This window comes from Leucoraja erinacea, chromosome 17 (assembly GCF_028641065.1).
Source record: "Leucoraja erinacea ecotype New England chromosome 17, Leri_hhj_1, whole genome shotgun sequence".
NCBI classification, from domain to species: Eukaryota; Metazoa; Chordata; class Chondrichthyes; order Rajiformes; family Rajidae; genus Leucoraja; species Leucoraja erinaceus.
The window spans coordinates 28463235-28478389 of record NC_073393.1 but is presented as its reverse complement, the minus strand read 5'-3'; the positions used below and the strand labels follow the sequence as shown (position 1 = coordinate 28478389).

At 45.8% G+C, this 15155-nt stretch overlaps 1 protein-coding gene across 7 annotated transcripts in view; it reads right to left on the bottom strand.

Moving 5' to 3' along the window:
- Positions 1–15155, bottom strand: part of gse1b (Gse1 coiled-coil protein b) — a 506044-nt gene that overhangs the window by 33898 nt on the left and 456991 nt on the right. For all 7 annotated transcript variants that reach the window (XM_055648860.1, XM_055648857.1, XM_055648859.1 and 4 more), the window contains 2 exons: positions 8761–8927; positions 7432–7626 (listed from right to left, as the gene is read on the bottom strand). In XM_055648860.1, the coding sequence (XP_055504835.1) occupies positions 7432–7626; positions 8761–8927 (362 nt within the window). The remainder of the gene's footprint in view (positions 1–7431; positions 7627–8760; positions 8928–15155) is intronic.

Sequence of the window (15155 nt, the reverse complement as noted above, 5' to 3'; positions counted from 1 at the left end):
CCAGACCAGTCTTGTTGCAGGACAGACGTGTAACTTGCACATTCCCCCCTGTATATAAAACAACACCAAACATATTGGATTCAGGTGGGGCGGCACAGTGGTGCAACTGGTAGAGCCGCTACCTCACAGCGCCAGAGACCAGGGTTCGATCCTGACCTTGGGTGATGTCTGTGTGGAGTTTGCATGTTCCCCCTGTGACTGCATGAGGTTTCCCCCGGGTACTTAGGTTTCCTCCCGCATCCCAAAGACGTGCAGATTTGTGAGTCAATTGGCCTGGGTAAATTGAGTGGGAAAGTGGGAGAACATTGAGCTGGTGTGAATGGGTGATGGTCGGTGTGAATTCAGCTTATTTCCACACTGTATCTGTAAACTGAACTGAACTAAACCAAAACAAATGGGACAATTGAGCAATCACAAAATATCACAGAAAGATAGAACAGAAAAATTGATTCATATTTTTTCCAAATATGTAAAAATTCAATTTTCTTTAAAAATACTCAAGTTCTGATTACCAATCCAACCAAAACATTCCTGGCTTGACCAAGAATTAACGGGCCGCCCTTGTGAGGGTAGAATTAATTGCTGACAAGGAAAAGGTCAGAAAACTGAAGAACTGTGAAGGAAATTCAAGTATTTTTTTTAACACAGAGGGTGGTGATAGCCTGGACACACTGCCAGGGCTGGTGGTGGAGGCTAGTTGCCAACTGTCCCGTATTAGCCGAGACATCACGTATATTGGGCTGAATTGGTTTGTCTCATACGGAAACCACCCTTGTCCCGTATTTGACTGCTACTGCTCGGGTCAAGGGGACTGTCGGGTCGGAGCGCCGTGTCCGGCCCCGCCTCAGCAATCCCAACGTAGTGCAGTCCATGGAGTGCAGCAGCAGCGCCTCGCCCGTGGCCCCGTCGCTCGGCAGCCCGGCCAGCTGTCTGACCTTCGGACCTTTGCTTACCGCCGATACTACCACCTGTCCTTCTCATGGCCTATCATCGGTTCATGAGTTGGATGGGGTGCCAGACTTTGCCCGTGACGTGACGTTGCCCGGGCCCAAAACACCTCAGCTGGCCTGCCGGCTGGGCTTTGTGTGCAGTCCAGCACCCGGGCCAACTCATCATTCACCCAGCCACAGCTGAGTGGGTCAACAAATTGCTGATGGGAATTTGTCCCTTATTTTGACCTTTTGTCCCATATTTGGGAGTGAGAAAGTTGCCAACCCTTTCGGATATTTGCATGGATAAACAGAGAATGAAGAGGAATGGGTTACGTGCAGGCAGACAGTTTTTGTCTTGGCATCATGTTCAGCACAGACATTGTAGGCCCAAAAGCCTGTTCGTGTGCTGTGCAGCTCTAGGTTCCATGATGGTGACCAACACTGAAGCAAAGTGCCTGCAGGAAATCCAGGCTGGACTGCTCACCAAAAGGACCCCTTGAACGGCTGGGCTGTGCATTGTTAGACTAGGTCCTAGTTAGGGTTGCCAACGTTCTCACTCCCAAACAAGGGACAAAAGGTCAAAATAAAGGACAAATTCCCGACGGCAAATCATTGACCGAATCGTCTGGGAGGGGAGAGAATGCAGGAGTATAACTGCTCTGATGTTTTAGTTGCTCCACACTGGATCTGTTTGGGCTGAAACAATCTCCCCTTTACAGTTCCTAGCTCCTGCCAGAAGTGAGACATTGCCTGACTACGACAGATAGAGGAGTTGCTGCCTTACAGCGCCAGAGACCCGGGTTCGATCCTAATGATGAGTACTCTCTGTATGGCATTTGTACATTCTCCCTGTGACCACGTGGGTTTTCTCCAGGCGCTCCGGTTTCTCCCACACTCCAAACACATACAGGTTTGTAGGTTAATTGGCTTCGGTAAAATTGCAAATTGTCTTGAGTTTGTCAGATAGTGTTAGTGTATGGGGTGATCGCTGGTCGGCGCGGACTCGGTGGGACGAAGGGCCTGACTTCCTCTGAAGTCCAAAGTAAAGCAATGCAGATTTTTAGATTCTTTCGTCATGTGCAGAGCTGAGCAATAGAAGCTGGGGGAATCATCCAACCTTGTGTGATCAATACAACAACCTCAATGGCATTTCATCTTTACGGGCACTTATGCGAATTTACAATCTTACAGGTAATGCACGGTGGATGACAAGAGATGGATTTTGCATGTTCACTGCTGGTCTTTTCTTTTCAATCTTTTCACTGCCTTTGAAGCTTAATTGAACCTACAATTCATTCTGTCTGTCCTCCCTGGATTCGAGCTGCTGCAAAAGCTCTTTATCTGAATGCACAGAGCATTTACAACAGGATCCGTGAATTAAAGGCATAAATAGAAATAACTGACTATGATACTCACTACTGAGACACGATTGCAAGGCAACCAAGGTGAGGCATTAAATATCCCAGGATACTTGAAGCAAAGGAGGCAAAATGCAAAGGAAGGCAGGGTAATCTTGACATTAAAGAATGGAATAAAGGCAGGAGAAGGGAAAGATTGAAAAATCAAGGAGCAGTCACACTGGTGTGTGTTTACTAAAGGTGTCCGTGCAGCTAATTCGGCTAAATTAGTATAAATTTGTATGATTTCGTATTAATTAGGCAAGCACAAGATGCATGCAACAAGGCAAATAGAATAATAAATCCATATGAAGAAAGGCTGTGAATCTGTGGAATTCATTGCCTCAGACAGCTGTGGAGGCCAGTTCAATTGATATTTTTAAGGCGGAGATTGACAGATTCGTGATGAGTAAGGATGTCAGGGGTTATGGTGAGAAGGCAAGTGAATTGGGTTGAGAGGGATAGATAGATCGGCTATGATTGAATGGCGGAGTAGACATGATGGGCCGAATGGCCCAGATCTGCTCCTAGAACTTATGAGCTTATGCAAAAATGAAGAGGATATTTTAGATGTAGCACTGTGTAATGAGAAAGGGGGAAATTGTTTATCTTCTGGGAATGGTGATCATATAGGAGTGAAATTTCTATAAAAATTGGCAGTGATTTATTCAGTCTGAATTTAAGAACTGAATTCCAAAAGTAGCAAAATACTAATCCACAAAATGTGAGCTGACTGATAAACTGGGAAACTACATTAATTGGTTCACAGAGTTACACAGCAGGGAAATAGGCCCTTTGGCCCAACTTATCCATGCTAGCCAAGATGCCCATCTATCCCAACCCCATTTGCCTCCATTTGGCCCACATCCTCAAAGCCTTTCCTATCCATGTACCTCTCCAAATGCCCTCTATACATTGTCATTGTACCTGCCTCTATCACCTCCTCTGGTCATTCAATCCACAGACCCACCTATGTGGAAAAACTCATAACTCAGATCCTTTAAATAATTTCCCTCTCACCTTAAACTTCTAGTTTCTGCCCACATTTGACCCATAACCCTCCATACCTTTTCTATCCATGTAGCTGTCCAAGTATCTATTATATGCTGTTAAACCAGCCCAACTACCTTCAAGTCCTAACTGGGAAAAAGGACTATCTACACTATTTATACATCATGATATTATAAACATCGATAATGTCACCCCCCTCAGCCTCGTTCCAGACAAAGTTACCCCACCCTATCCAATTCTTATAACTCAATCCCTCCAGTTCAGCCAACCTTTTCTGCACTTTCTCTAAAGTAACCACATGCTTCTATAGCGTAATGACCAGAACTGCACACAATACTCCCAAGTGTGGCCGAACCTATGCCAGTACAGTGCATTCAGAAAGTATTCAGACCCCTTCACTTTTTCCACATTTTGTTACGTTACAGCCTTATTTTAAAACGGATTAAAGTTTATTTTTAATCATCAATCTATACACAATATCCTGGAATGAAGAAGCAAAATCAGGTGTTTAGAAAATTTTGCAAAGTAATTGAAAATAAATAACTGAAATATCACATTTACATAAGTATTCAGACCCTTTTCAATGACACTCAAAATTGAGCTTAGGTTCATCCTGTTTCCATCGATTATCCTTCAGATGTTTCTACAACTTGATTGGAATCCACTAGTGGTAAATTAAATTGATTGGACATGATTTGGAAAGGCACACACCTGCCTATACAAGGCCCCAAAGTTGACAGTGCATGTCAGAGCAAAAACCAAGCCATGAAAATGAAGGAATTGTCTGTAGACCTCCGAGACAGGATTGTGTCGAGCCACAGATCTGCGGAAGGGTATAAAACAATTTTTGCAGCATTGTAGGTCCCGAAGAGCACAGTGGTCTTCGTCATTCTTAAATGGAAGAACTTTTGAACCTACAGGACTCTTTATAGAGCTGGCCGCACGGCCAAACTGAGCAATTTGGGGAGAAGGGCTTTGGTCAGGGAGGTGACCAAGAACCCGATGGTCACAGTGACAGAGCTCCAGAGTTCCTTTGTGTAGATGGGAGAATAACCCAGAAGGACAACTGTATCTGCAGCACTCCACCGATCAGGCCTTTATGGTAAAGTGGCCAGATGGAAGCCACTCATCAGTAAAAGACACATGATAGCCCTCTTGGAGTTTGCCAAAAGGTATGAGAAACAAGATTCTCTGGTCTGATGAAACCAAGATTGAAATCTTTGGCCTGAATGCCAAGTGTCACACCTGGAGGATACCAGGCACTTCTCATCACCTGGCCAATACCATACCTATGGTGAAGCATGGTGGTGGCAGCATCATGCTGTGGGGATATTTTTTTTAGCGGCAAGAACTGGGAGACTAGTCAGGATCGAGGGAAAGATGAACGAGCAAAGTATAGAGAGATCCTTGATGAAAACTTGCTCCAGAGCGTTCAGGACCTCAGACTGGGGCGGAGGTTCACCTTCCAACAGGACAACGACCCTACGCACACAGCCAAGACAACGCAGGAGTGGCTTTGTGACAAGTCTGTGAATGTCCTTGAGTGGCCCAGCCAGAGCCCGGACTTGAACCCGATTGAACCTCTCTGGAGGAACCTGAAAATAGTTGTGCATTGACACTCCCCACCCAACCTGACAGAGCTTGAGAGGATCTGCAGAGAAGAATGGGAGAAATTACCCAAATACAGGTGTGCCAAGCTTGTAGTGTCATACCCAAAAAGAGTTGAGGCTGTAATCGCTGCCAAAGGTGCCTCAACAAAGTAAAGGGTCTGAATACTTATGTAAATGTAATATTTCAGTTATTTCTTTTTAATTACTTTGCAAACATTTCTAAACACCTGTTTTCACCTTTTTATTATGGGGTATTGTGTGTAGATTAATGATTTAAAAAAATAATTCAATCCATTTTAGAATAAGGCTGTAATGTAACAAAATATGGAAAAAGTGAAGGAGTCTGAATGCACTGTATATCTTTTTGTAAGTATGGGGATCAAAACTCAAGTGAGGCCTCACCAACATCCTGTACAATTGTAGCAATAATTCACTATTTTTAAACTCCAATCCTCTTGCAATTAAGGTCAATATGATATTTGCCTTCCCAACGAGTTGGTAAACGCACTTGCTAACTTTTTGTGATTCACACTCCAGAATACCCAAATCTGCAACATCGCAGGTTGATGGGATGTTAAAGGATTAATTTGGTACATTGGCCCTCATCAGTCTGTGTTTTGAGTATAGAAGGTGAGATTCGGTTACAGTTGTACAAGGCTGCATTTGATCAGTTTTGTCTTTGTCACTTGGCTATAGGAAGGATGCCATTAAGTTGTAAAGAGTGTACGGAAGGTTTACGAGGATGTTGCCAAGACTTGGGCTGAGCTAGAGGGAGAAGTAGGGCAGGCAGGTTAGGACTTCAGTTGGTTGCAGGTGTTGTTATAACACTATTTAAAAGACACCTGGATAGGTTAATGGGAAGGTTTGGAGGGATATGGACTAAACACGGGCAGATGGGTCCAACATACATGGGGTGATTTGAACCTGGACTAGTTGGGCCTGCTTTAATGCTTTATGACTCCATCTCTCTGAGAGTGAGAGTGAGAGTGAAACAATAGACGAGGTGGCGTGACACCAGTTGTAAAAAAAAAAGTGCCAGAATCAATTTCTAAGGTAGTGTGAACAGGAAATATAGATAATAATAGGGTTGGTCAGTGTCAATATGGATTTAAGGAAGGAGATCATGTTTAACTGAACTGTTAACAGTTTTCAGACGATTAGATAAGGGAAACCCGTTGATTTGAACTTCCAGACTTTGTCAAGCACGTTACAGGGGCAATATATTTTCATAGAGTACACAAGTGGTGCAGCTGGTAGAGCTAGTGCCTCACAGCACACAGTTCAATCCTGACCTCGGGTGCTGTCTGTGTGGAGTTTGCACATTGCACTTTTGCAAGTAGGAATTTCATTGTTCTGTTTCGGGACATATAGTAAAACGCTCTTGATGCTTTCCCTATGACCGCATGGGTTTCTTCCTGGTGCCCTGGTTTTCATCACACATCCCAGAGATGTGTGGTTTTGTCGGTGGTTGGCCGCTGTAAAATTGTCCCTGGTGTGTAAGGAGTGTATGAGAAAGTGGGATGACATAGAACTGGTGGTTGATAGTCGCTGTGGACTTGGTGGGCCGAAGGGCCTGCTTCCATGTTGCATCTCTAAACTTTGACTATTGATCAAGAGTGAACTGGCAGAGGCAGGAAGGGAAATGGGTAATGGAGGTAGTGTTGTTGCATAAAGGTCCCGACCCTAAGTGTCGCCTATCTAAACCCTCCACAGATAATGCCTGACCCACCGAGTTCCTCCAGCTGGTGTTCACAAGGCTCTAGGTAGACAGAGGGCAGTGGCGGCTGTCGCTGATGCAAGCATGGAATTAGGTTGGTATGGCACCACCTGGGGAATGAAGACATCCTCTGTGTAACACTGTGGACCGATAACAGGTTTTGGGGCAACCAGAGGGCACCGGAGCCAAAAACAATGGGATCACTTGTTTATTCTCAGAAGAGAATACTCAGTGGCGGCACGGTGGCACGGCAGTAGAGTTGCCACCTTTCAGAGCCAGAGACCCGGGTTCAATCCTGACCTCGGGTGCTGTCTATACAGAGTTTGTACATTCTCCCTGTGACCGTGTGGGTTTTCTCCGGGTGCTTGTGTTTCCTCCCACACTACAAAGATGTAGGCTTGTAGGTTAATCTGCTGCGGTAAAAATTATAAATACACTCCCTAGAGTGTAGGATAGTACTAGTGTAGGGGGTCTGTTTCCACGTTACATCCCGAAAATGAAAACAAAACATAGAAAATAGGTGCAGGAGCAGGCCATTCAGCCGTTCGAGCCAGCACTGCCATTCAATATGATTATGGCTGATCACCCAAAATCAGTACCGCGTTCCTGCTTTCTCCCCATATCCCTTGATTCCGTTAGCCCTAAGATTCTTTTGATACTGATTCTCTTTTTACGTGAATGACCCCTGCAGTTATAAGAAGCCAATGGAGCAGTGCGCATGTGCCATGACCCATTCCCCAGTATAGTGTCCAGTCCCCACTTACCTGAAGGCTGGGTGAGGGAACGGGTGGTGGGCAAGATAGCTGGAGTGGTAGTAGGCAGTGGCAGCTGCCTCGAGGCCCATTGGCGGCATCGCAGGCATGCGGAGCTCTTCCCCCGTGTGGTATGGCCGGAAACTGCGGAGGTAATCTTCCTGGACACTGCCTGCGGCGACCACATGTGGAACTGGACGTTGAAGACTGTGCGGAACAGAATCAGAAAGGCTTTAACATGCACAAGCCAGCACATATCCTCCAGAAACAAATGTATCCCTTTGCCTCCTTTTTACCACAGTAAAGTGCATTCAAAGTTCAATTCTAAAGAGGGATATTTTCCAATCAAAAGCTGGAATCATTATTTATTTAGATAACAATCTTATCGGGGAAGTGGCCTTACCAAATACTTTTAAAGGTCTGAACCATAATTACTTTGCAAACATTTGTTTTACAACACCCTTAAATAAACAGTGATTGAAGAGAAATTGGGTTTTGGACTTGGAATGTGGGCTGCAATGGAGACTCAGGTCTGGCTTGAGTATTGACTGAGGAGAGCACTCGACATTGCCCCCCCTACCTAGGTAGGGAGAGTAGGTGGTCCTCCCATCAACCTAATCTAGATAGCCATTTTGTGGAGGGGCCTGTGGCTCCCGATCTCATGGCGGTGGACACGAGTGCTGGGTGGACACGAATATGGCTGATAACTTGATTCTACATTTGTTCGGCACGGACTTGTAGGGCCAAGATGGCCTGTTTCCGGGCTGTAATTGTTATATGGTTACATCTCAGCACGGAAAGATCCCACTTACTACTCAACTGAGCAAATAGACTTTGCCAGACTGAAAAACCCTCACCTGAATGCCAATCATTTATTCAATCAACCCCCGCAAAGAACAATTAGAAACATTGATGGTGTGATTTTTACCAGTGGAACCGTTTTCCAAAACATAATACATTTTTGTCTGCCGAATTAATCTAATCCACCCCTGACAAGTACACACACACACCTGCAGAGCCGTTTGCATTTTGTACCGGCGTGTGGGAGCGTGTGTGTGTGTGTGTGATTTGCATGTAACAAAGACTAACATTTGCAGAATGTTTACTATTTCTTCAGTAATTTCTCACTGCACTATTTCTGATAAAACATCTGCATCATTAACTAAACTGGGAGACCAGTGATTGACAACATATTAACAGTAGGACAGACAAAATGTCCCGGCAGAGTATAAATGACGGTTGGTGCAGGCTCAGTGGGCCTGCTTTTGTGCAGCATATTTGACCAAGAGACTGGTTACGTCCTTTGCGTTTGCATTGATAAAACACTGGACCCTAACTTACTTGAGAGGAGGGAACCGGGAGTCCTGAACCACTGTGCTGTGAGTGAGACCAAATGCATAAGGGGTTCCAAGGAGGTGAGACGTAATGGATGGGGGACCCTTCTCCGACTGATGTTGGGCCTCTGCGTGCATTCGTTCTCTGCTGGGACCCCTGGCCACTGGTTCTAGCTGAAAGACAATAAGAAGAAAGTTTTTGTATCTGATGTACAGCTTAGATTGAAGGTCTACACATGCAGTCACCTCAGCATTCATGGATGTCACACTCTTAGTGCAACAGGACCTTTAGTTTAGTACAGCGTGGAAATGTGCCCTTCAGTCTGCGCAGACCAGCGATTGCCCGTACACTAACACCATCCTACGCACTTGGGACAATTTACAACTTACTGAAGTCAATTGACCTACAAATCTGTAGGCCTTTGGAGTGCAGGAGGAAACCGGAGCACCTGGAAAAAACCCATGCGGTCACAGGGTGAATGTGCAAACTCCATACAGACAGCACCCGTATTCAGGAACCAACCCAGGTCTCTGATGCTGTGAGGCGGAAACTCTACAGCTGCACCACAGTGCCACCCTTACAGAAATGAAGTCTCTTTGTTAGAAATTGCTAAGTATGGCTGGGTCTAACCCAGGGTCCATTTGAACCCTACAGAGAAGATTTATGAGGATGATATCAACAGATTTGAGGTCCAGAGTTGGAGGTAGATGTTGGGCAGGCATTATAACAGCATTCAAAAGACATGTAGATAGATACACAGGTACTCTTCATTAGAACTTGTGAAGTAAGGCTGAGTCTAACCCGGTGACCATTTGAACCATAATCATGGCCAAAGCACACTCCAAGGACCATCTTAAAACAAATTTGATTAGCTCCTCCTATTGTAGAGGAGCTAATCAAATATTCACTGAGTGATTTGCTGGTGTCCTGCACAACAATAGCTTCGGCTATGGATGGGAGTGGAATACTGCTCACTTTTCAAAGCAATTTTGATGTGAACTATAGATGGGGAAACAATTGTGTTTTCCTCTCGGGTCAGCCTACTAGCAACAGAACCCTGACCCAGAAGACACCCAGGGATCTAAATTCATTTCATATTAATTCTCCCCTGCTACTTTGAGTATAAATTGATATTCTCCAAGGAAAAACCCCAGGTCTCTTTGCCTGTAAATTTATTACCTCAACTTTCCCCAAAACTTTCCAATCCCTCTTAACCTCTTCCATAACTGGCAGGTTCAGATTAGTTTAGTTTAGAGGTTCGGTGTGGTGTGGAAACAGGCCCTTCGGCCCACCGAGTCCTGGACATGGGGGGATAGGATAGAGTAGAGGCACGAGGAAATTATTTCAGTGGGGTTGGAGCAGGCAGAGACAACGGGTCTGCCAGGGTAGCTATGTTTACCGATTTGGGGGAGAAGGTGAAACTGGGCCGTGCAGGGCTGGGGAACAATAAGGTTGGAGTCTGTAGAAGGCAGTCAGTTAAGCAAGAAAAATGAAAGAGTAGAAAGGCCACACGGCAGAGGTTCCTCAGTTGCGTTGCCCGCCCAGAAGGTTCACCAGTCGGCAGGATCTCGCCCGAAGGCTCGTCGGATGGCATAAGGGGGAGGGAACTGGAGACGTTGGGCACTAGGAGCGGGCTGGTAGGACGGTGAACTGGGGTTGTGTCTCCAGCACCTTTAAGGTCAGCTGAAGGAGGTGCCCCTGGGACATAAAGATGGCCGGACGAGGAGAGGAGGTGTCGGTTGGCAGGAACTGCACCAGTTCATTGAGTGGGCGGGTCGACCGGACTTTGGAATTTACATAATGGCGCCAACAATGGCGTCGTCTGCATGTGTAATATATGTGCGGAAATAATCTCCCCGTGGAGTTGCATACGCATGTGACAAATAAAGCACCATTGAAACTATTGCGAGAGAGACACAACGCAAAATAATGTTTGTTCCCCAATTGTTTCCTTTTGCTTGTTCTGGACAAGTCTCAAAAAACCACAGATTAGTTTGCCCTGACCCTCTTCTCCAAATGCTGCTGACAAGCCGCATTTGACCAGGGGCATCGGCCGTGCTTTCATTTAATGAAAAGTCCGATTTGTGAACCGTTTCCGCTCTCAAGAGGTTGCTGTGCTAAGTGCAAGCTTACACGCTGATACTGGCTGACCCTTCCTGACTCCTCTGTGCTAACATGTAATATTAAATGTCAGTAATGTCTCGAACCACTTTGTTCTCTTGCTCACGCCTCTCCTGGCAAGGTTCCAGCCTGTCCCGGCCCCCCCCACCCACACTTGAAAGGCTAAAGCGTTCTGATGCGTTTTTCATGTCGGTGGGAGCGACAGCCTCATGTCTTGGGCAGCTTCGATGCTTGGCGAAGCGTTAAAATGGTTCACAGAATGTCAACAGAAGTCAAAATCAAAGTTCAGGGAGCGAGCTCAGACACGAGGCTCTTTTCACCAGCGAGCTACTCAAGGAAAAAAAACAATTTGGTGAGCGTTTTTTTAAATATTTGTGAAACATGATGACAACAGATCAAAGAGGTGTCAGACGATGGCCATTTTCTTTGAAGTGGAAAGTCCTAAGGTTCTTCCCCAGTTGTCTCCCTGCTCCCGGGAAAGGCCACACTTCTCCCACAGTCATGGAGACAGGCAGATTGGAAACAGGCCCTTCGGCCCACCATGTCCACACTGACATTCATGCCTCCATTTACACTAATCCCATTCTATTCCCTGCACATTCCCATCAATTCCCAGGGAGAAGAAAGAAGAAAGGAAGAGGAGGAGCCAGAGGGTGCAAACAGCCCAAGCGGAATATGAGGTGCTGCTCCTCCAATTTCCAGTGCTGCTCACTCTGGCCATGGAGGAGGCACAGGACAGAAAGGTTGGATTCGGAATGGGAGGGGGAGTTGAAGTACTGAGACACAGGGAGGTCAGGTTGGTTAATGCAGACTGAGCGGAGGTGTTGGGCGAAACGATCGCCAAGCCTACTCTTGGTTGTCAGCTTTAATTAATGAGCGCGACATAGCCGCAGGGGAAAAGTAAGGGAGTGTTACTAATTGGATGGGTCTAATATAGAGGCACAAGAGATGGCTGAGTGACCTGCTACTGTGCTGGAACATTAGATGCTAGCATAGCACCAGTACAATTTTCTCTTGATGGTTTAGTTATAGGGTCAGTTATATTTGTTAAGTTATAGTTCTTGTTGATGCAGGTTCGACAAGAACCACCCTTCTTGACCTGAGTCTGCGTGAGGTTTACCACTAAATTTTTACACTCATTTGCACTGAAATGATGACAAGTCTGAATATGGCATGCTCAGATATTATCATAACCAAATCCTGTCAAAGGTTAGCTAACGGGACTACGCTGTACCTTCGGAGATGTTGTACAATTCATCGAATGCTCATATATGTTTACCGTGTGCTTGCTGTTGGTTAAGCGGTCCAAAGCAGATCTAATTTTCCTTCCCCTCTTAAAATCGTGGAGTCACACTGAGTGGATCTGGCCCCTCGGTTCAACTTGCCCACACTGACCAGCATGCCCCATCTACACTAGTCCCACCTGTCTGTATTTGGCCCATATCCCTCCACAACTACCCTATCCATGTACCTGTCTTAATGTTTTTTTTAAACATTGCAACAACTATCTCCTCCGGCAGCTCATTCTAGACACCCACCACCCTTTGTGTAAAAAAGTGGCCACTCAGGTTCCTATTAAATCTTTCCTGCCTCTCACCTTAAAAAATAAAGAATAAAGTGGCCCAAGTTTTGACCCAAGTTCTGAACTAACTCCAGCACCTAAACTGCTGACAGAACCTGAACAGGAACCAAATCTTGACACCTCACTAGAAACACCACAATGTTTGTCAGCGTGCCCTATTTATTTATTTATTCATTCAAGGGAGTGGGTCAGTGACTCTGCCAATATTTATTATCCAACCCCAATTCCCCCTAGTCAGAGGCAATTAAGAGTCAACTCCACCAGTTGTCTCTTGAGCCACAACTAAACACATTTGTACCCAGAGAGTGGTGGGTGCCTGCAACACGCTGCCCGAGGTGGTGGTGGAGACAGATACAATGGTGGTATGTAAGAGGCTTTTGGATATTCACATGGATATGCAAAGAATGGAGGAGCATGGACCAAATGCAGACAGGGGTGCGCTTATCCTAGCATCATATTTGGCACGGACATTGTGGGCTGAAGGGCCTGTTCCTGTGCTATACTGTTCTGTGTAGAAACAAGGAACTGCAGATGCTGACTGTATACAAAAGGACACAAGTGCTGGAGTAACTCTGCGGGTGAAGGAGCATCTCTGGAAAACGTGGATAGGTTGTGACATTTCGGGTTGGGACCCATCTTCAGACTGATTATACTATTCTATGATGATCTGTATATGGGTAATGATGGCAGACTTCCTTCCCTTAAGTTTCATAGTAATTCAGTAAAAAAAATGTACGTTGTGCCAGGTGTGTAGGATAGTGCGAGTGTGCGGGGATCGCTGGTCGGCGCGGGCTCGGTGGGCCGAGGGTCATAAGGTCACAATGAATAGGAGTAGAATTAGGCCATTCGGCCTATCAAGTCTACCCTGCCATTCAATGATGGCTGATTTAATCATGGCTATCTCTGCCTCCTAACCCCAAGGGAGGTTTTACCTCATGATGTAGTGTGTTGTTAGTGGGTTCCCAGTGTGATCAGGTTTGCCACAGCCACATCCTGCCCACACCGTGTTTGCCAGTTGTGTGTTACTTGGCAAGCCCCACCATGTCCTGTTTGGACCCAGTGACGAGCTTTCCAGATATTCAACAGAAGGTTGGATAAAAGATTAGTTTATTATTGTCGCTGGGGGTGCAGTGAAAAGATTTTGTTTACGTGCTATCCGCTCAAGGAAAATAAGTTACGTGATCACAATGAAGCTGCCCGCAGTGCATAAGTAAAGGACATAACATGTAGTGCAAAGATATTACACTAAAGTCCGATAAAATCCGATTACAGAGCGGCAGTCAGATGATTCAGACTTCCTTCACTTAAGTTTCATGGTCATTATTACTGAGATGATCTAAAATTCCAGATTTATTTACTGCACCCTAACTGAGGAGAGGATTGTTCAATGGCCTGATAACAGCAGGGAAGAAACTATTCCAGAATCTGGAGGTATACAGTTTCAAACATCTGTGCCTCCTACCTGATGGGAGAATGGAGAAGAGGGAGTGAGTGGTCCTTGCTTATGCCGACGACATATTTCTCATAACTCCAACCCCAGCCACTTGATTCCCTGTCGCATTTTTGCCCAGGCAGCGTGAAGTGTAGATGGGAGTCAATAGAAGGGAGGCTGGTTTGTGTGATGGTCTGGGCTGCGTCTACAACTCTGCAAATTCTTGCTCTTACACCAGAGTACTGCTTTCCAGACAGTTCTGTAAACCGTTGGACCCTGGACAGCGGGGAGATCTGGCAAACCAGGCAGCGGCTCATGGGCTGGGGATCTCGGCTAACACTGGGGACCAGAGAAAAAGGCAAACGAAAAGTAACTTTCTCTGCCTGCCCAGGGATGTTGATTCATGACTCTCCACTCTCCAGCCAAAGAATCCCAAAGGTAATCACACCATCGAGGCAGCAGGTGGGAGGGCACTATTAAAATAAATAATACAACGATTTCCGACCTTTTGGTTTACTATTTCCTCTTTTCCACCTACTGCTTTCCTGTGGGCAAGTACCTGGCATCTTCCCACACCGGTGTGGTACCAATCTGGAGTGTGGGCAGTTGGCAAATGCTCCATCCTTCCCTGGTATTTATCGCTGCGTTCTTGACAGAGGTCCCCCAAGTAATTGGGATTGGCAAGCAGTAAGTCAGGCATCTAGCTTCCCCTCTCCCCTGACTCTCAGTCTGAAGATGGGTCTTGAACTGAGACGTCACCTATTCCTTATCTCCGGGGATGCTGCCTGGCCCGCTGAGTTGCTCCAGCATTTTGTGCCTATCTTCAGTAAGTAGGTAACCTCCGACTCAATCTCCTCCACCATTCATATATCTCCAGATTCAACCCCATGTATCCCTCTCCCTTCTTGTAGCTGACCTGTGAATAATTCTCAAGGGCAGCATAACATGACGTTGCAGAAGAGATTAGTGAACAGGAATACACTCCCCAAATATTACTGCAGTTTGTTCAAGACACACCCTGATTTGTTGCTGCGCTCGAGGACTAGTATTTACAGCTGATCTGCCAAACATCATTTTTTTTGACCAAAGAGAAGACTGACGGCCTGTTTGTGTGTGGTTAGTTCATACACTGCGTGCTTTGTCACTGCTTGCCCATGCCTAAGGCCCTTCATAGCTGGTTTTAACCTCAAGGTACAAATATTACAAATAGGGAAAAACTCAACACACACACACACACAAGCATGCGCATACATATAGACAGATATA